Source organism: Silene latifolia, chromosome X (assembly GCF_048544455.1).
Source record: "Silene latifolia isolate original U9 population chromosome X, ASM4854445v1, whole genome shotgun sequence".
Classification (NCBI taxonomy): domain Eukaryota; kingdom Viridiplantae; phylum Streptophyta; class Magnoliopsida; order Caryophyllales; family Caryophyllaceae; genus Silene; species Silene latifolia.
The window spans coordinates 256,167,527-256,181,430 of record NC_133537.1 but is presented as its reverse complement, the minus strand read 5'-3'; the positions used below and the strand labels follow the sequence as shown (position 1 = coordinate 256,181,430).

Sequence of the window (13,904 nt, the reverse complement as noted above, 5' to 3'; positions counted from 1 at the left end):
GATGGTGACGATAATAAACAGATGAGAATATATCAACGACGAATTCCAGAGACTCAATATGAATGAATCGAACCTCTAAAAATCCGGATTGACTTTAATGACGAAAACCCGCAAATATGAATTATAAGGGATTTAAGTCGGGATTAATGATGAATTACAGGTTAGAATTATCATATTAGAATTATCGTGTATGCGAACAATAAACAATCGAAAGCAAAGCAAGAACAATTAGACGAACAAAAGACGAAGGAAGAAGAAAGGAAGCGAGAATCGCTGCGGCCCCTCACGAAGAGGCGCGGCGAGAAATCAAGCGGCACTCACGAAGAGGCGCAGCGGCATCAAGCTGCGTCCCTTCGAAGAGGCGCAACAGTTGCTGCGTCCTTTCTCGACGGTTGTCTTCTGATAATCCGTGAAAAGAGTTTTAAACATGGTTTTATAAATCGGCTTTAAGAGTATTTTCGACATAAATCTTACAATATGATTACAAAAATAAAGAACGATAAACAAAATAAGGATTATACACCCTCAGACTTACATGTTTGACGAAACGAGATGAACTAAGTTAACGTTTAGTGATGCTCGACTCGAATGTAGACGAAAGTGGCCTCTAGGAGGAAAACGAATAAGATTGATTAAATTGATTATGGTGGAGTTGGTCAAATTGGTCGGTCATGCAAAACGAGGCTGGTACTCACAAGGATCCGAGCTTACGTGGTCGAAAGTTCAAGCACGTAGACGCCAAAAAAGTAAGAACGTGGTCTAGAATGCAAAGGGAGAAGAGAAGGGGCGGACACTCGCGTGAGAAATATGTGAGACCGAAGGTCTCTATTTATACTAATCACACGGAGGAAGTAGGGTTTTTCGGAGAAACTTTGGAAGTAAATCTCGAAAAGATATGAAAAGATACGAAAAATACGCAGAAAAGGACTTGGGAAGAGGCGCAGCAGGCACTGCGTCTCTTGGAAAAGGCGCAGCACTTGCTGCGTCCTTTCCCAAGTGGTTCCCTCCTGCGGAAGAAATATTTCCGTGTTTTGGTTATGGAATAACGGATTAATCTTGTTTTCTTTAATATTTTGTGTGAATATTACGGGAAATTCTTTGCCAAAGATTAAAAGATTGCGAAATATGAAATAGAAATATCCAGAACATTCCAGAACATCCTGACTCGGTTTTAGAAAATGAAGACGGTTTTTGACCCGGACTCCAAATGTACTCTAATTACTGCCAAAACGACCATATCGGTACGTAGATGACAATTAAGAGGTAGACACAAGTGTTTGAGCGATCACTTGACGATAAACTTACGAACTGTCACAAATCGTTCCGCGTACCAAACATGTGGCCCAATCATCACCGGGTGGTTTGCGGGAGATGTAGAAATGAGGTATCTACATAATCACAATAGTCACAAAAAGTCTCCATATGAGAATAAGGGTCTTCACTAGGCATCCCTCCAAATTGACTTCTCTCAACTAATTGAATGAATGCGGATTTGGCAAATTAAATTACCGGTTAAATGTTGTGGTGTAGGAGTACCATTTGGTAGGTTCTCCTTGGTTGGTACGGAATGTGATGAAAATTTAGGCATTGTGGGTTGATTTTGTGGTGGGTTTTGTATTGGGTTATCCTCTCCTTCTCTTGCAAAAAGGTTGATGAACTCAATGTTATTTGGTTGAATGTCCACAATCTCACCAATAACTCTCAAAGTATTTCTAGCAAGTCTTCTATTGTTGGTCAAAGTTCTTTCGATTTCAACATTAATGGGTAACAAGTTACCTTCTGATCTCCTAGATATGCAAAATATCAAACAACTTGAAAACAATTAGAACAACCTTGAGGAGATTGACTTCCTCAAGGTAAAGAAAGACACAACTAGAAACAATTAAAGAAAATCAAATCAAGTTAACACTGTCCCCGGCAACGGCGCCATTTTTGGTGTGTGGTTAAAACTTGTCGTCAAAAGTTACCCAACCAAAACAATATTTATAACTTCACCAACTACTCTTAGTAAAGAGGCAAGCAAAGGTCGGATCCCAAGGGACGGGTATTAATGTAGGATTTTCAATTGTAAATGGTCGTGTCTTAGGGTGTCACAATTTGGGGTTGAGATAGGAGATTAATTAAAACTAATCAACAATAAAAACAAAGCAAGGTAGATAAAATGAAGATGTAAACAATTGATTAAAAGTAGTAGCGTGTCATGGGTTCATAGGGGAATACATGAGAGTTGATCATACAAACATGTTCTCAAATTATAAGCAAGCAATTATTGTTGTGATGAGATCAAGTTAATGTATATCTTACAATCCCTAAGAAGGTTTGGGTCCCAGAGCCGAATCGATTAGATTTTACAATACCTACAAGTCGACTTAATCCTTCCTATTCAACATTATGCATGGTCTAATGAGGCTCGAGTTGGTTTATGTCTTACAAGTCTCATTGAAAAGATAGGTGATGGGTAAAAAATGCAAGGATTCATAGGCTCGCATTTCATCAAACATAACATGTGCGTAAGTTGGAATCATAACAAGTAAGAAAATTAATTATGAAAACATATTAGATTAAGCATGAATCAATCCCCATGTTGGTTTCCCCTAATTTCCCATTAACCCTAGTTAAGGAAGCTACTCACTCATGATCAAGTTTAACATGCTAACAAGGTTGTCAATCACATTAACTAGGCAAATCATGATGAATGAATGAAAATGATTAACAATAATTAAAGCAAGGATTAAGAGAATTATACCTATGGAGATTCCAAAGTAATAATGCAAAGAATAATAGAAGTACTTGATGATTGATAGAAGGTTGTCAATCTCCCAATAAACTCAAATGATCTTCTAATCACCCAAAATAAATGATGAACAATAGAGAAATTAAGGAAAAATTAAGTATTGAGATTTGTATTAAGACTAAATTAAGAGTTGATTACAAGATTAAGGAATGATTACTAATTGATTAGAACTTGATTAAGAGAGCATGCTAATCTAGGTAGTGCAAAGGGGTATTTATACTAAAGATTAGGTACAAAGATTAGGGTTTCTAAGGGCTTAAATGACTATTAAGACCCTTAAGAAAAGTTGAGGAAATGCTCCTCTCCAAGGAGATGAGCATCTTCGTTTTGCTGGTCCCGTGTGGATATGCTCGTCGCGAGCGGCTTGGAAGCTGGCGCGGTGGGTTCTGTCAGGAGATCCGAGCGGATCATAAAGGAGACGCTGGAATTCTAGGGCTTCAAGATGAGCGTCTTAAACTCGGGACGCTCGGATTCTGGTGGAGGGAGACGCCCGGATTGCTGGCAATCCGCTCGGATCCTGGGTCAGACAACTTCTCTTCTCTTCATTCCTTAACAATCCGCGGGGATCTTGTTGAGGATGCAAGGATTCTTTCATCATTGCCCAATCTACTTTATTATCTACATAGGCCTTCTAGTATCGTTTTCCCTTTGATGCTTGGTCATTGGATGCGATCAATTTAGCTCCATTTTGCCATGTAAATGCAAGGTTTGCACTCCTCTCCTACCAAGGAAACAAAACCTCAAAGAATATGCAAAATGGGAAACTGAAGTTAGTAAATGACCCAATTATGCACTATAAAGCATAGGAACGAGGCTAATTCGGAGACTAAATGTGCTCAAATATGAGTCACATCAGTAAAACACAGAAGTTGCACTCTAAAAATATTGAAATGTCGTAAATTTATCTTAAAATTTAAAAAGTCAAAAACATTCGTCAAAATGACTTTTTAGTATAAAGTTACACAAATTTGGACTAAAGTTATACTTGTAAAACACAAAAGTTGAATTCTAAAAAATACTGAAATGTCGTAAACTTGTCTTAAAATCACAAAAACTCAAAAAATATCCTTGAAAATCACCTTTTAGTATAAAGTTGCATTATTTTGTATTAAAGTTATACTCGTAAAACATAGAAGTTACACTCTCAAAAATACTGAAATGTCGTAAACTTGTCTTAAAATTACAAAAACTCGAAAAAATATACTTCAAATTCACTTTTTAATATAAAGTTGCACTATTTTGAATTATAGTTATACTTTTAAAATACTGAAGTTATACTCTAAAAACTACTGAAATGTCATAAACTTGTCTTAAAATTACAAAAAGTCAAAAAATATCCGTCAAAATCACTTTTTTGTATAAAGTTGCACTATTTTGGATTAAAGTTATGCTCGTAAAACACAAAAGTCGCACTCTAAAAAATACTGAAAAATTTCAAAAATTCGAAAAAAATATACTTCAAATTCACTTTTTAATATAAAGTTGCACTATTTTGAATTAAAGTTATACTTTTAAAACACGGAAGTTATACTCTAAAAACTACTAAAATGTCATAAAATTGTCTTAAAATTACAAAAAGTAAAAAAATATCCGTCAATATCATTTTTTTGTACAAAGTTGCACTACTTTGGATTAAAGTTATACTCGTAAAACACAAAAGCTGAAAAATTTATTAGTGTTTTTGAGAGAGGAGGGATGTGAAATGTGTGATATGAGAGATAAGTGGATTAGAGGAAAAGAAGTTATACTGAATTAGTGATTAATTATGATGGATTAGTGAGGAAGGAGAGAGTGTGTGAGATTAGACATTAAACACCCTTTTTGTGGGTTGGTCTTGCCCATTCATTTTCATCATCCAAGGGCCCTTAATAGAACTTATGGATTTATAACTATATAGTGGACTCACTGGATCTCTTCTATATATATATATATATATATATATATATATATATATATATATATATATATATATATATATATATATATATATATATATGTATATATGTATATGTATATGTATGTATGTATATGTATGTATATATATATATATATATATATATATATATATATATATATATATATATATATATATATACATAGATGTAGGATCCGGTGAGAACGGTCACTCGGTGCAAACGGTGAGAACGAACTAGCTATACAAACATAAAAGACCAACTTAACTCTCACGCTTGTTAGTGCCCAGTACCAAAACCCCAACTTACCTTTTTCTTTCTCTCACCCTTACCATTTAATAACATTCCACTCCTTCCTCCAGATTCACTACCACCATCACATTCTGCCACGACCAGACGTCAACGGCGACGTGCTCCAATGTCGACAATTTAGATGAAGGCACGAATCACCGACTATTTTATGCCCTCTCGATCGACGGTGCTCCGCGGAAAATCCAGACGACGGCGGCAATCCACGAGCTACATTAAGCGCTCCCCGCAACCGACGTCGATGCTTCCCCTTTATCGTCATTTATACTCTCCTCTATTTCTGTGACATCACCGGAGCTTCGGTCGTCGCCCATATCGCGGTTCCATTGATCTATCCATAACCTCCATTTGAGCAGCTACTAATGGCGGTTGTTTATATTGTGTGAAAATAGGCAGACGTAATTGGTCAGGGATTGGTCGAAATGGTGAATAACAGACGGCAAGTCGCCGGCGACGACTACCTCACTTCATCCCCTTCGTTGGTTTTCTGTAGATTTCGATGTATCTACACTCATTTTTGACGTATCTAACTACTAATTTAATGTATCATATTTTTTTTTTGGTAAAATATAAGAATATATTAATAAATGGATATCATAGTACAAGAGTCATATAGGATAATTACAAGAGATTCATGCTATGTAACCATTCAACATCATCATGTTTTAAAAGTTGTATGTCTCTACTCCTGATTCTTACTTTCACCTCCTGTTCAATCATTTTGCTAAGCTTTTCTGGCTTGAGAACTGTCATCTCCACCCTGCTCTTATTCCTTTGCTGCCAGACCTGGTATATCAAAAACACAAGGACTGCAAAACACACTTTTCTGAACCTTGGATCCATTATGATGCATACACCAGTCCAACAAATCATGTGTGGGAAACACTCCTCCCATAATCTGATTTACAGCCTGGATAACTCTTCTGCTATAGACACAAGCAAAAAACAAATGCTCCTGACTTTCAGTGTCTTGCCCACACAGCAGACAGTCAGCATCACTAGTAACACCATATTGCAGAAGTTTGCTTTTGGTCTGCAAAGCATCATGAGCCCATAGCCATCCCATAAAACTATTCTTAGGAGTGTTCCAGGGATTCCAGACCACAAGATGCCAACAAACCTTAGGCCTGACCCCTCTTAGCCACCTGTAACAGCTAACAGGTGAGTATCCATCTGGTTGTTCATGCCATTTGCCAGTTAAATAGCCAGCAGCCAGTTCATGCCATTTAATGTATCTTAACAGTCACATAGATACACAAAACTAATTACTAGGTACACTTTTTTATGTAATTGTAGATACATTTTTTTTATAGTATAGATACATTTTTTACAAATTTATAGATACATGTGATAACAATGCAGATACATTTTTTTAATCCGAGATACATTATTTTTCCAACATATAATACGGAAAAAAAAAAACAAATTACTTAAATACGCCCAATAGTATTCTAGATACACGAAAAAGTGATCTAGATACACAACACGGGTTTAAATTAAAAAAATCCAAAATCTAATAAAAAAACCAAATTTAAAGCCCTAATTTCAGTAAAACAAACCAACCCATACTACCACCACCTCGCCACCACCACACACCTCTGACCAACTCTTCTCACCGCACAACCGACGTTCCCAAACACCTCACGACGTCGGCGACGAGCCGAACAACCGTCGTCAATTGAGTCGTTACTAAAATTCGCATACCAACAACAACAATTGCAACCATGGTAGTCGATGCCTTTGCCGGCAATTTCTGTAGTGACCAAATTACGGAGGTTGGCGATGAAGAGATGCGTATTGCCGGCGACACTGTGGTACTGACATCAATGACGTGAAAGTTAACCCCGGCAGATGTTAAGTTGTCGTCAACAACTTATCTGCCACTCGCGTGAATCTCCGGCGAGGAAGGTATGAGATAGAAGATGGAGTAGATTTCGATGTAGTCGGGGCTCCGGTCACCATCACCATTGTCATTCGTAAAACTGAATTCGATCGATGAGAAAGAAAGAAGAAGGGACGAAAAGATACGGGGTGGTTATGGGTTGAGAAGGGGCGAAAGTTGGATTTTAATTGTTGTTGGTCGCCGGCGCCGGCGATGTGCTGTCGAATCTCCGGTGGTAATGTGGTATACAAACGGCGTGTTGGCATGTTGGGGCGGTGGTTGATTTTAGCAAATGCCAGTGGTACGGGGAATTTGAGATATTGGATATGTGAGGAGAGATTGGGAAATTAACGTGGGTCAAGTGGGTATCTTTGTTCTCACCGTTCTCACCGAATGATCGTTCTCATCAGATCTCACCTCTCTCTCTCTCTCTCTCTCTCTCTCTCTCTCTCTCTATATATATATATATATATATATATAGAGAGAGAGAGAGAGAGAGAAAGAGAGAGAGGCGGGATCTCGTGAGTTTGATTTTTACAGTGAGTTGTGAGTTTAAAATCTCAACCATCGGATCAAGACAACCAACGACTGAGATTAAATAAAAAAATAAAACAAAGGGTCTGCATCAAAACATGTCGTCCTATCACCCAAGCACGTATCTCTCTTCAAAATAAGGATCCATGGTTTACATCTCAAAAAATCCCAATTTTTTATTGAAAAACCAATCAATCAAACACGAGAACTTCATCCATGGCGTTCAACAGAAAAGTTGCGAATCTCATATTTCCGTACCTCCAACGCATTAATGAACCGTTCAAGCACGAACTTGTCGCTTACTACCTGTAACCTTTGATTCCTTCGTTTACCTGGTTCGATCCCAGGTTTTATTTTCAAACCTTAATTTTGATCCCAGGTTTGATTGCTGGTTTGATTCCTTCGTTAGGACCAATTGGTCTCCATTGGTGGGCTTGGCCCTGATGGTAATGGTAAATTGAGTCGGATGGGTCAAAATGCACGCCAAGCTAAAAATAACTGACGTTTTCGACCCAGAGTTAATAAAAGAGGATCCGAATTTGGAGATGGAGCTTCTACAACATTTAAAAGTGGATGTCGCTTACTTGGATGATCGACCATGGAAACGACCAACCATAATCCAAGTCATGGCGATGTTTAAAAGTGGTTTCAGCACCATTGATGTTCTAGCAGATATGAGCATTAAAGAAGTTCCAGAAGGAAATCTGAAGTAAACAATTTTTTAATGTATGTTGTAACATTATGTGTATGTATCATCAAAAAAGTATTGTACTTTTTATTTTCAATGTTTTTATACATAGGTGGTTTTGCTAAACCTACTCTAGCTTTATTTTCTCTTTTTTTATTTTCCTCCTTTTCTTGAAATTTGAGGTGACATTGTAGTTTGTACATAAATGTAAAAGTACTTGGGGTAGTTTTTTCTAATCTTTGATTGTTGAAGTTAGTTTGGCAAATGGAAAATCCAAGCAGTTAGATCCGTGACCTCAGACTGATAGTGACAAATTGTAGCAGCTTTCTTTACCCATTTTCTTAGGAGCACTTGATTTGTTTTCTTGCCCTTATTTATTTGTTTTTCTTTACTTTTCTTTTTTTCTTTATGTGTATTCCAAACTCTTTCAAGCGTCCTACCATTCTACTTTGTTGAGCTCAATTAACGGTTTTATACAAGACTAAGGCCCTATTCTTTTGGACTTAAAGTCACTTAATATAAGTTCACTTTAGATCCTTTAAGTTCGATTCGATTCGATCCTATAAGTTCGATTCGATTCTATAAGTTGATTCGATTGAGATCGATCCTATAAGTTCGATTCGATCCTATAAGTTCGATTCGATTCGAGATCCTATAAGTTGATTCGATTCGAGATCCAATAAGTTGATTCGAGATCCTATAAGTTAAATTGATTCGATTCGAATCCTATAAGTTGATTCGATTCGAGATCGAGATAAGTTTGATCCCGAAAAAAGCGGGGCTAAGTAGAAGGAAAGGGAGATTATTTCGCAAATATGAAATTGTTCCAATTGTAATATTGGGTTCACAGTTTTTCGGCACCTTAACGAGCTCAATATTGCTGATATTCTTGACATTAAATGTGAGTTTGAGGTCTCGAACTGACTTGGATCGGGGCTTAGAATCGCCGCCATTTAGGCGTGTTGTTGCTGAGTCAACTCGGATGCCATTGTTGCACCACCGTTTGGCTTTTTTGCTTGTGTAATTGGTGGTTAATGAAGTGACGGAGGGCAGCCATGGTGACTTGGTTTCGATTCCAAGTTCGCGACGAAAAATGGTGGTTGTTCGTCTAAGAAATAACAGCACAATAACATGTGGTAGAAAAAAGTAAAAAATCAAAAGTAGTAAAAAAAATCAAAGTGACACCGGAATACTATCACAATAACACCATAATAACAATAACACCAGAATAACAGCACAATAACATGTCGTAAAAGAAAGGGTAAAAAAATCAAAGTAGTAAAAAATCTAAGTGACACCGGAATACTATCACAATAACACCATAATAACAATACCACCAGAATAACAGTACAATAACATGCGGTAAAAAAAAGAGTACAAAAATCAAATTAGTAAAAAAAATCAAAGTGACATCGGAATAACATCACAATAACACCAGAATAATAATACCACCAGAATAACAGCACAATAACACGGGGTAAAAAAAGAGTAAAAAAATCAAAAGTAGTAAAAAAAATCAAAGTGACACCGGAATAGCATCACAATAACACCAGAATAACAATACCACCAGAATAACAGCACAATAACACCTGGTTAAATAAAAGAGTAAAAAAATCAATAGTAAAAAAAATCAAAATAGTAAAAAAAATTAAAGTGGTAAAAAAATCAAAGTGACACCGGAATAACATCACAATAACAGCGGAATAACGGTAGAATAACAGCACAATAATAGCACAATAACACATGGTAAAAAAAAGGAAAAAAAAAATCAGTCGTAAAAAAAATAAAGTAATAGCAGAATAACATCACAATAACAGCGGAATAACAATAACAGCACAATAACATGTGGTAAAAAAAAGAGAAAAAAATCAAAGTCGGAAAAAAAAAATCAAAGTAAAAAAAAAAGCACAATAACAGCATAATAAAACAAGGTAAAAAAAATAAGAGTAAAAAATTCAAGTAAAAAAAATCTAGTACGAAAAGGAAAAGAAAAAAAAGTAACATAATGAGAAAATTAGAGAAAAATATAAGAGAAAAAAAAAATCAAAGTTGTAAAAAAAAGCATAATAACATGAGGTAAAAAAAGGAGATAAAAAAATTAAGATAAAAAAAAAAGTAGCACTAAAAAAAGAGAAAATAAGTAAATGACAATGATTTTATATGACATGTAAGATTAGATCTTGACCATTCATCTCTAATATAATCTAGTGGCTGAGATTTCCAAGCACAAAACTCACAACTCACCATAAGAAACAAAACTCACAAGAACCTAACTATATATATATATATATATATATATATATATATATATATATATATATATATATATATATATATATATATATAGAGAGAGAGAGAGAGAGAGAGAGAGAGAGAGAGAGAGAGAGAGAGAGAGATAGAGAGAGAGAGAGAGAGAGAGATGAGATCTTGTGAGTTTGGTTTCTTATGGTGAGTTTGTGCTCACACTCTTATTGTAGTATTATTCTTAAATTTTTATGTTTTTCTCTAATTTTCTCATTATGTTACCTTTTTTTTCCTTTTCTTTTTGTACCACTTGTTTTTCCGGTGTTAGTCTTAGTTTTTTTTACTTTAATTTTTTTTATTCTTTTTTTACCTCGTGTTATTATGCTGTTATTGTGTTTTTTTTACTTTGATTTTTTTTACGACTTTGATTTTTTTTCTCTTTTTACAACGCATTATTGTGCTGTTATTCTGTTGTTATTGTTATCCTGGTGTTATTGTGATGTTATTCCGGCGTCAATTTGATTTTTTTTAATACTTTGATTTGTTTACTCTTTTTTTTTTTACCAAATGTTATTGTGTTGTTATTTTGGTGTTATTATTATTTTGGTGTTATTGTGATGTTATTCTGGTGGTATCGTGATGTTATTCCGATGTCACTTTTATATTTTCTCTTTTTTACCACGTGTTATTGTGTTGTTATTCCGGTGGTATTGTTATTCTGGTGTTATTGTGATGTTATTCCGGTGTGGCTTTGGTTTTTTTTACTACTTTGATTTTTTTTACTCTTTTTTTTTCCCGTGTTATTGTGCTGTTATTGTAGTGTTATTGTGGTGTTATTGTAGTGTTATCCGTGTGTTATTGGAGTATTATTCTGGTGTTATTCTAGTGTTATTGTGTTGTTATTCTGATATTATTCGGGTGTTATTATGTTGTTATGGCGGTGTTATTCTGGTATTATTGTGTTGTTATTCCGATGTTATTCTGGCATTATTGTGTTGTTGTTTCAATGTTATTGTTACTCCTTCTCAGATATTTGGTATTGCTTGTGTATTTTTATCATCAGTTAGTCTTGCTGAAGACGGGTCGGAGCAAGTGACGGGTAATGTCACTCACAAAACGGATAGGGGGATAAGGTGGGGGCAACCCCATGTGCTTCCCTCCCTCCTATATTTGGGTCATTTGTGAGAGGAAATGGTATCCGTCACTCCAAAGTGACGGATACGTGCCGTCTTCAATGAGATTTTGTGTTTTATCATATAGGTACTGAGTCAAGCGAGAAGGAGTAAATAAGGTGAAGTTATATTGAAGAAATGGAAATGGATCATGTGAAGAAGAGCCAACTTATTGTCTACATTAAAGAGACTTTGGACATAGGTCCTCCCAAAGCCAACTTTTATCTAGCAAATTATTGTTACAATAAGCTTATGTTTTCTGCTTGCTTAACCATATTGTCAAGATGGTTTTTTTGTTGATCAAGGAGTACCGTTGTCCAATTCTTCTACTAAACTCATCCTTTGTTGCTTTGATGTTATATGTTTTGACAACATCTTTTTTTAGTGTTGTTGGTGACATGTTTGACACTCAAATGTGCTATTTTTTGCCCTTTGTAGGATTTAGTGTCATCTTTGATGATTTCTATCCTTCTCTTTTCGATTATGTTTCAAGATGGTTGGGTAATAGATCTCTAATTGATATTTATCGCCTTGATTGTCTTTTTTGTTGGCCTTTATTAGCATTCTTTACCTGTTTTGATGAGTCCTCTGACCATCAAATTGGGTCTCGGTTTTGGTTTAGATACTGGCCTCATAAATTGAGGAGGGTAGACTTTCAATTCCTTGTTTTTCGTAAGCTTGATTGGGTCATTTTGAGATGGGATGTTTTAGCCATGGGATTCATGTTCTCACATTCTTTTGACAGATTTTTAGCATGTCGCTTTGCTATAAGTTCCAACGGAAAGATCTTTTTAATTTTTGGAATTGACGAGATTTCTCTCTTGGAAAATCTTATGGTTAACTGTTGGCAAATTTTAGCATTTGTCATCAATTATAATGAATTCTGTGACCATCTAGTTTGTGCTGCTTATTTGTTTAGATTTTGTCTTGATAATTTAAGCAGTGTAGAAATTTGTTTATGTGGTTTTCTTAAGCTTGTTTGGGGCCTTGTCATCCCAGTTAAAACCAAACAAAGTTTCAGAGCTCTTATGTATGTGTTTACAATCCATCATATTTATAACATTGCACATAATCGTTGTTGGTTACGGTTGCTCTTTTCTTTAATGAATTTAGCATTATGTCACATTATAAAGTCACTTATGCACCAGTTCATCTTTCACTTGCACTTGTGCTGTGGGGAAGTTTCTAAGGCTTCGTCTGAATACAATTTGGTTATCCCGAATTTTTCAGTAACCAATGGTGTCGGGTTTTATCAGCGGCATGGAGGTTTTACTGAACTTTGTCTAAGCAATTTGGTTACATTTTTTAATTATCCCTTATGAATATTGCTTTTTGGAATGTTAGGGGTACCAAAAGAAAGAATTTTGCGGAAGAACTTAATTTCTTTAACGCGTCAAATGGAATTAAAATCTTAGCTATATGTGACACTAAATCGTCTTCTAAACCCGAACCTTATCTAATGGCGAGTTTTGGGTTTAATAATTGTGATTTTATTCCTAGTACTGGCTTATCAGGTGGTATTTGGTTATTTTGGAAAGAGTCTATCTCAATTTCCTTTTTGATAAATGTCACTTTTAAGTCGAATAGATTCATTGCTTGTGAAGTGTGTGACTTAACGAAAAATGTGGTATTTTGCCTTATTTTTGTTTATGCTCCTGCTCAAGCGGCTGAAAAAATGGACTTTTGGAATGAATTTCAAAACTTTATACTTGGTCTTGATTTGCCTTTCTTATTATTAGGCGATCTTAACGAGATTAAGAGTCCTAGTGAAAAAGAAGGGGGTGCAACGGTAACGAATGCGCGTTGTATGAGATTAACTAATTTTTTAAGTAATACAAATTGCATAGATCTCCCTTTCTCCGGTAATTTTTTTACTTGGAGAAAAAAAAAAGTGGCCCTGAAAATGTTTTTGAAATACTTGATAGAGCCTTAGCGTCTCTTAATTGGATTAGTAGATATCCAAACATGCAGTTTGTGCATCATGCTTTCACTAGCTCCGACCATTGTCCTATCTCTGTGAAGTTCCATGACCAAGTTCATAAGAAAGCCCCTCCCTTTCGATTTGAACTCATGTGGACCCTCCGGAATGATTTCAGTAAAATGGTCAAAAGTTATTGGCAATATCAGTTTCAGGGATCTTATATGTTCTGTCTCTCCCAAAAATGCAAATTGCTAAAACAAAAGGCTAAGAAATGGAACCAGTCTACTTTTGGAAATGTTTTTAGACAACTTTCAATTGCTGAAAAAAAATTAGAAAATATTCAAAATCAACTAGGCACATCTGTTGCTACCAATTTAGAAGTCGCGCAATTGAGATGGTTGAAAAAGCGGGATGCACTCCTTGACTATAAACGTGTTTACTGGCAAC

The 13,904-nt window shown here is 35.5% G+C and overlaps 1 protein-coding gene across 1 annotated transcript in view; it reads right to left on the bottom strand.

The window, feature by feature from the left end:
* The window catches only part of LOC141619968 (uncharacterized), a 35,945-nt gene extending 29,561 nt beyond the window's left edge, over nucleotides 1-6,384 (bottom strand). The window contains exons 1-3 of the mRNA XM_074436962.1: nucleotides 6,362-6,384; nucleotides 5,849-6,251; nucleotides 5,716-5,802 (exon numbers count right to left, since the gene is read on the bottom strand). Of these exons, the coding sequence (XP_074293063.1) occupies nucleotides 5,716-5,802; nucleotides 5,849-6,251; nucleotides 6,362-6,384 (513 nt within the window). The remainder of the gene's footprint in view (nucleotides 1-5,715; nucleotides 5,803-5,848; nucleotides 6,252-6,361) is intronic.
* Between the last annotated feature and the right edge of the window lie 7,520 nt (nucleotides 6,385-13,904).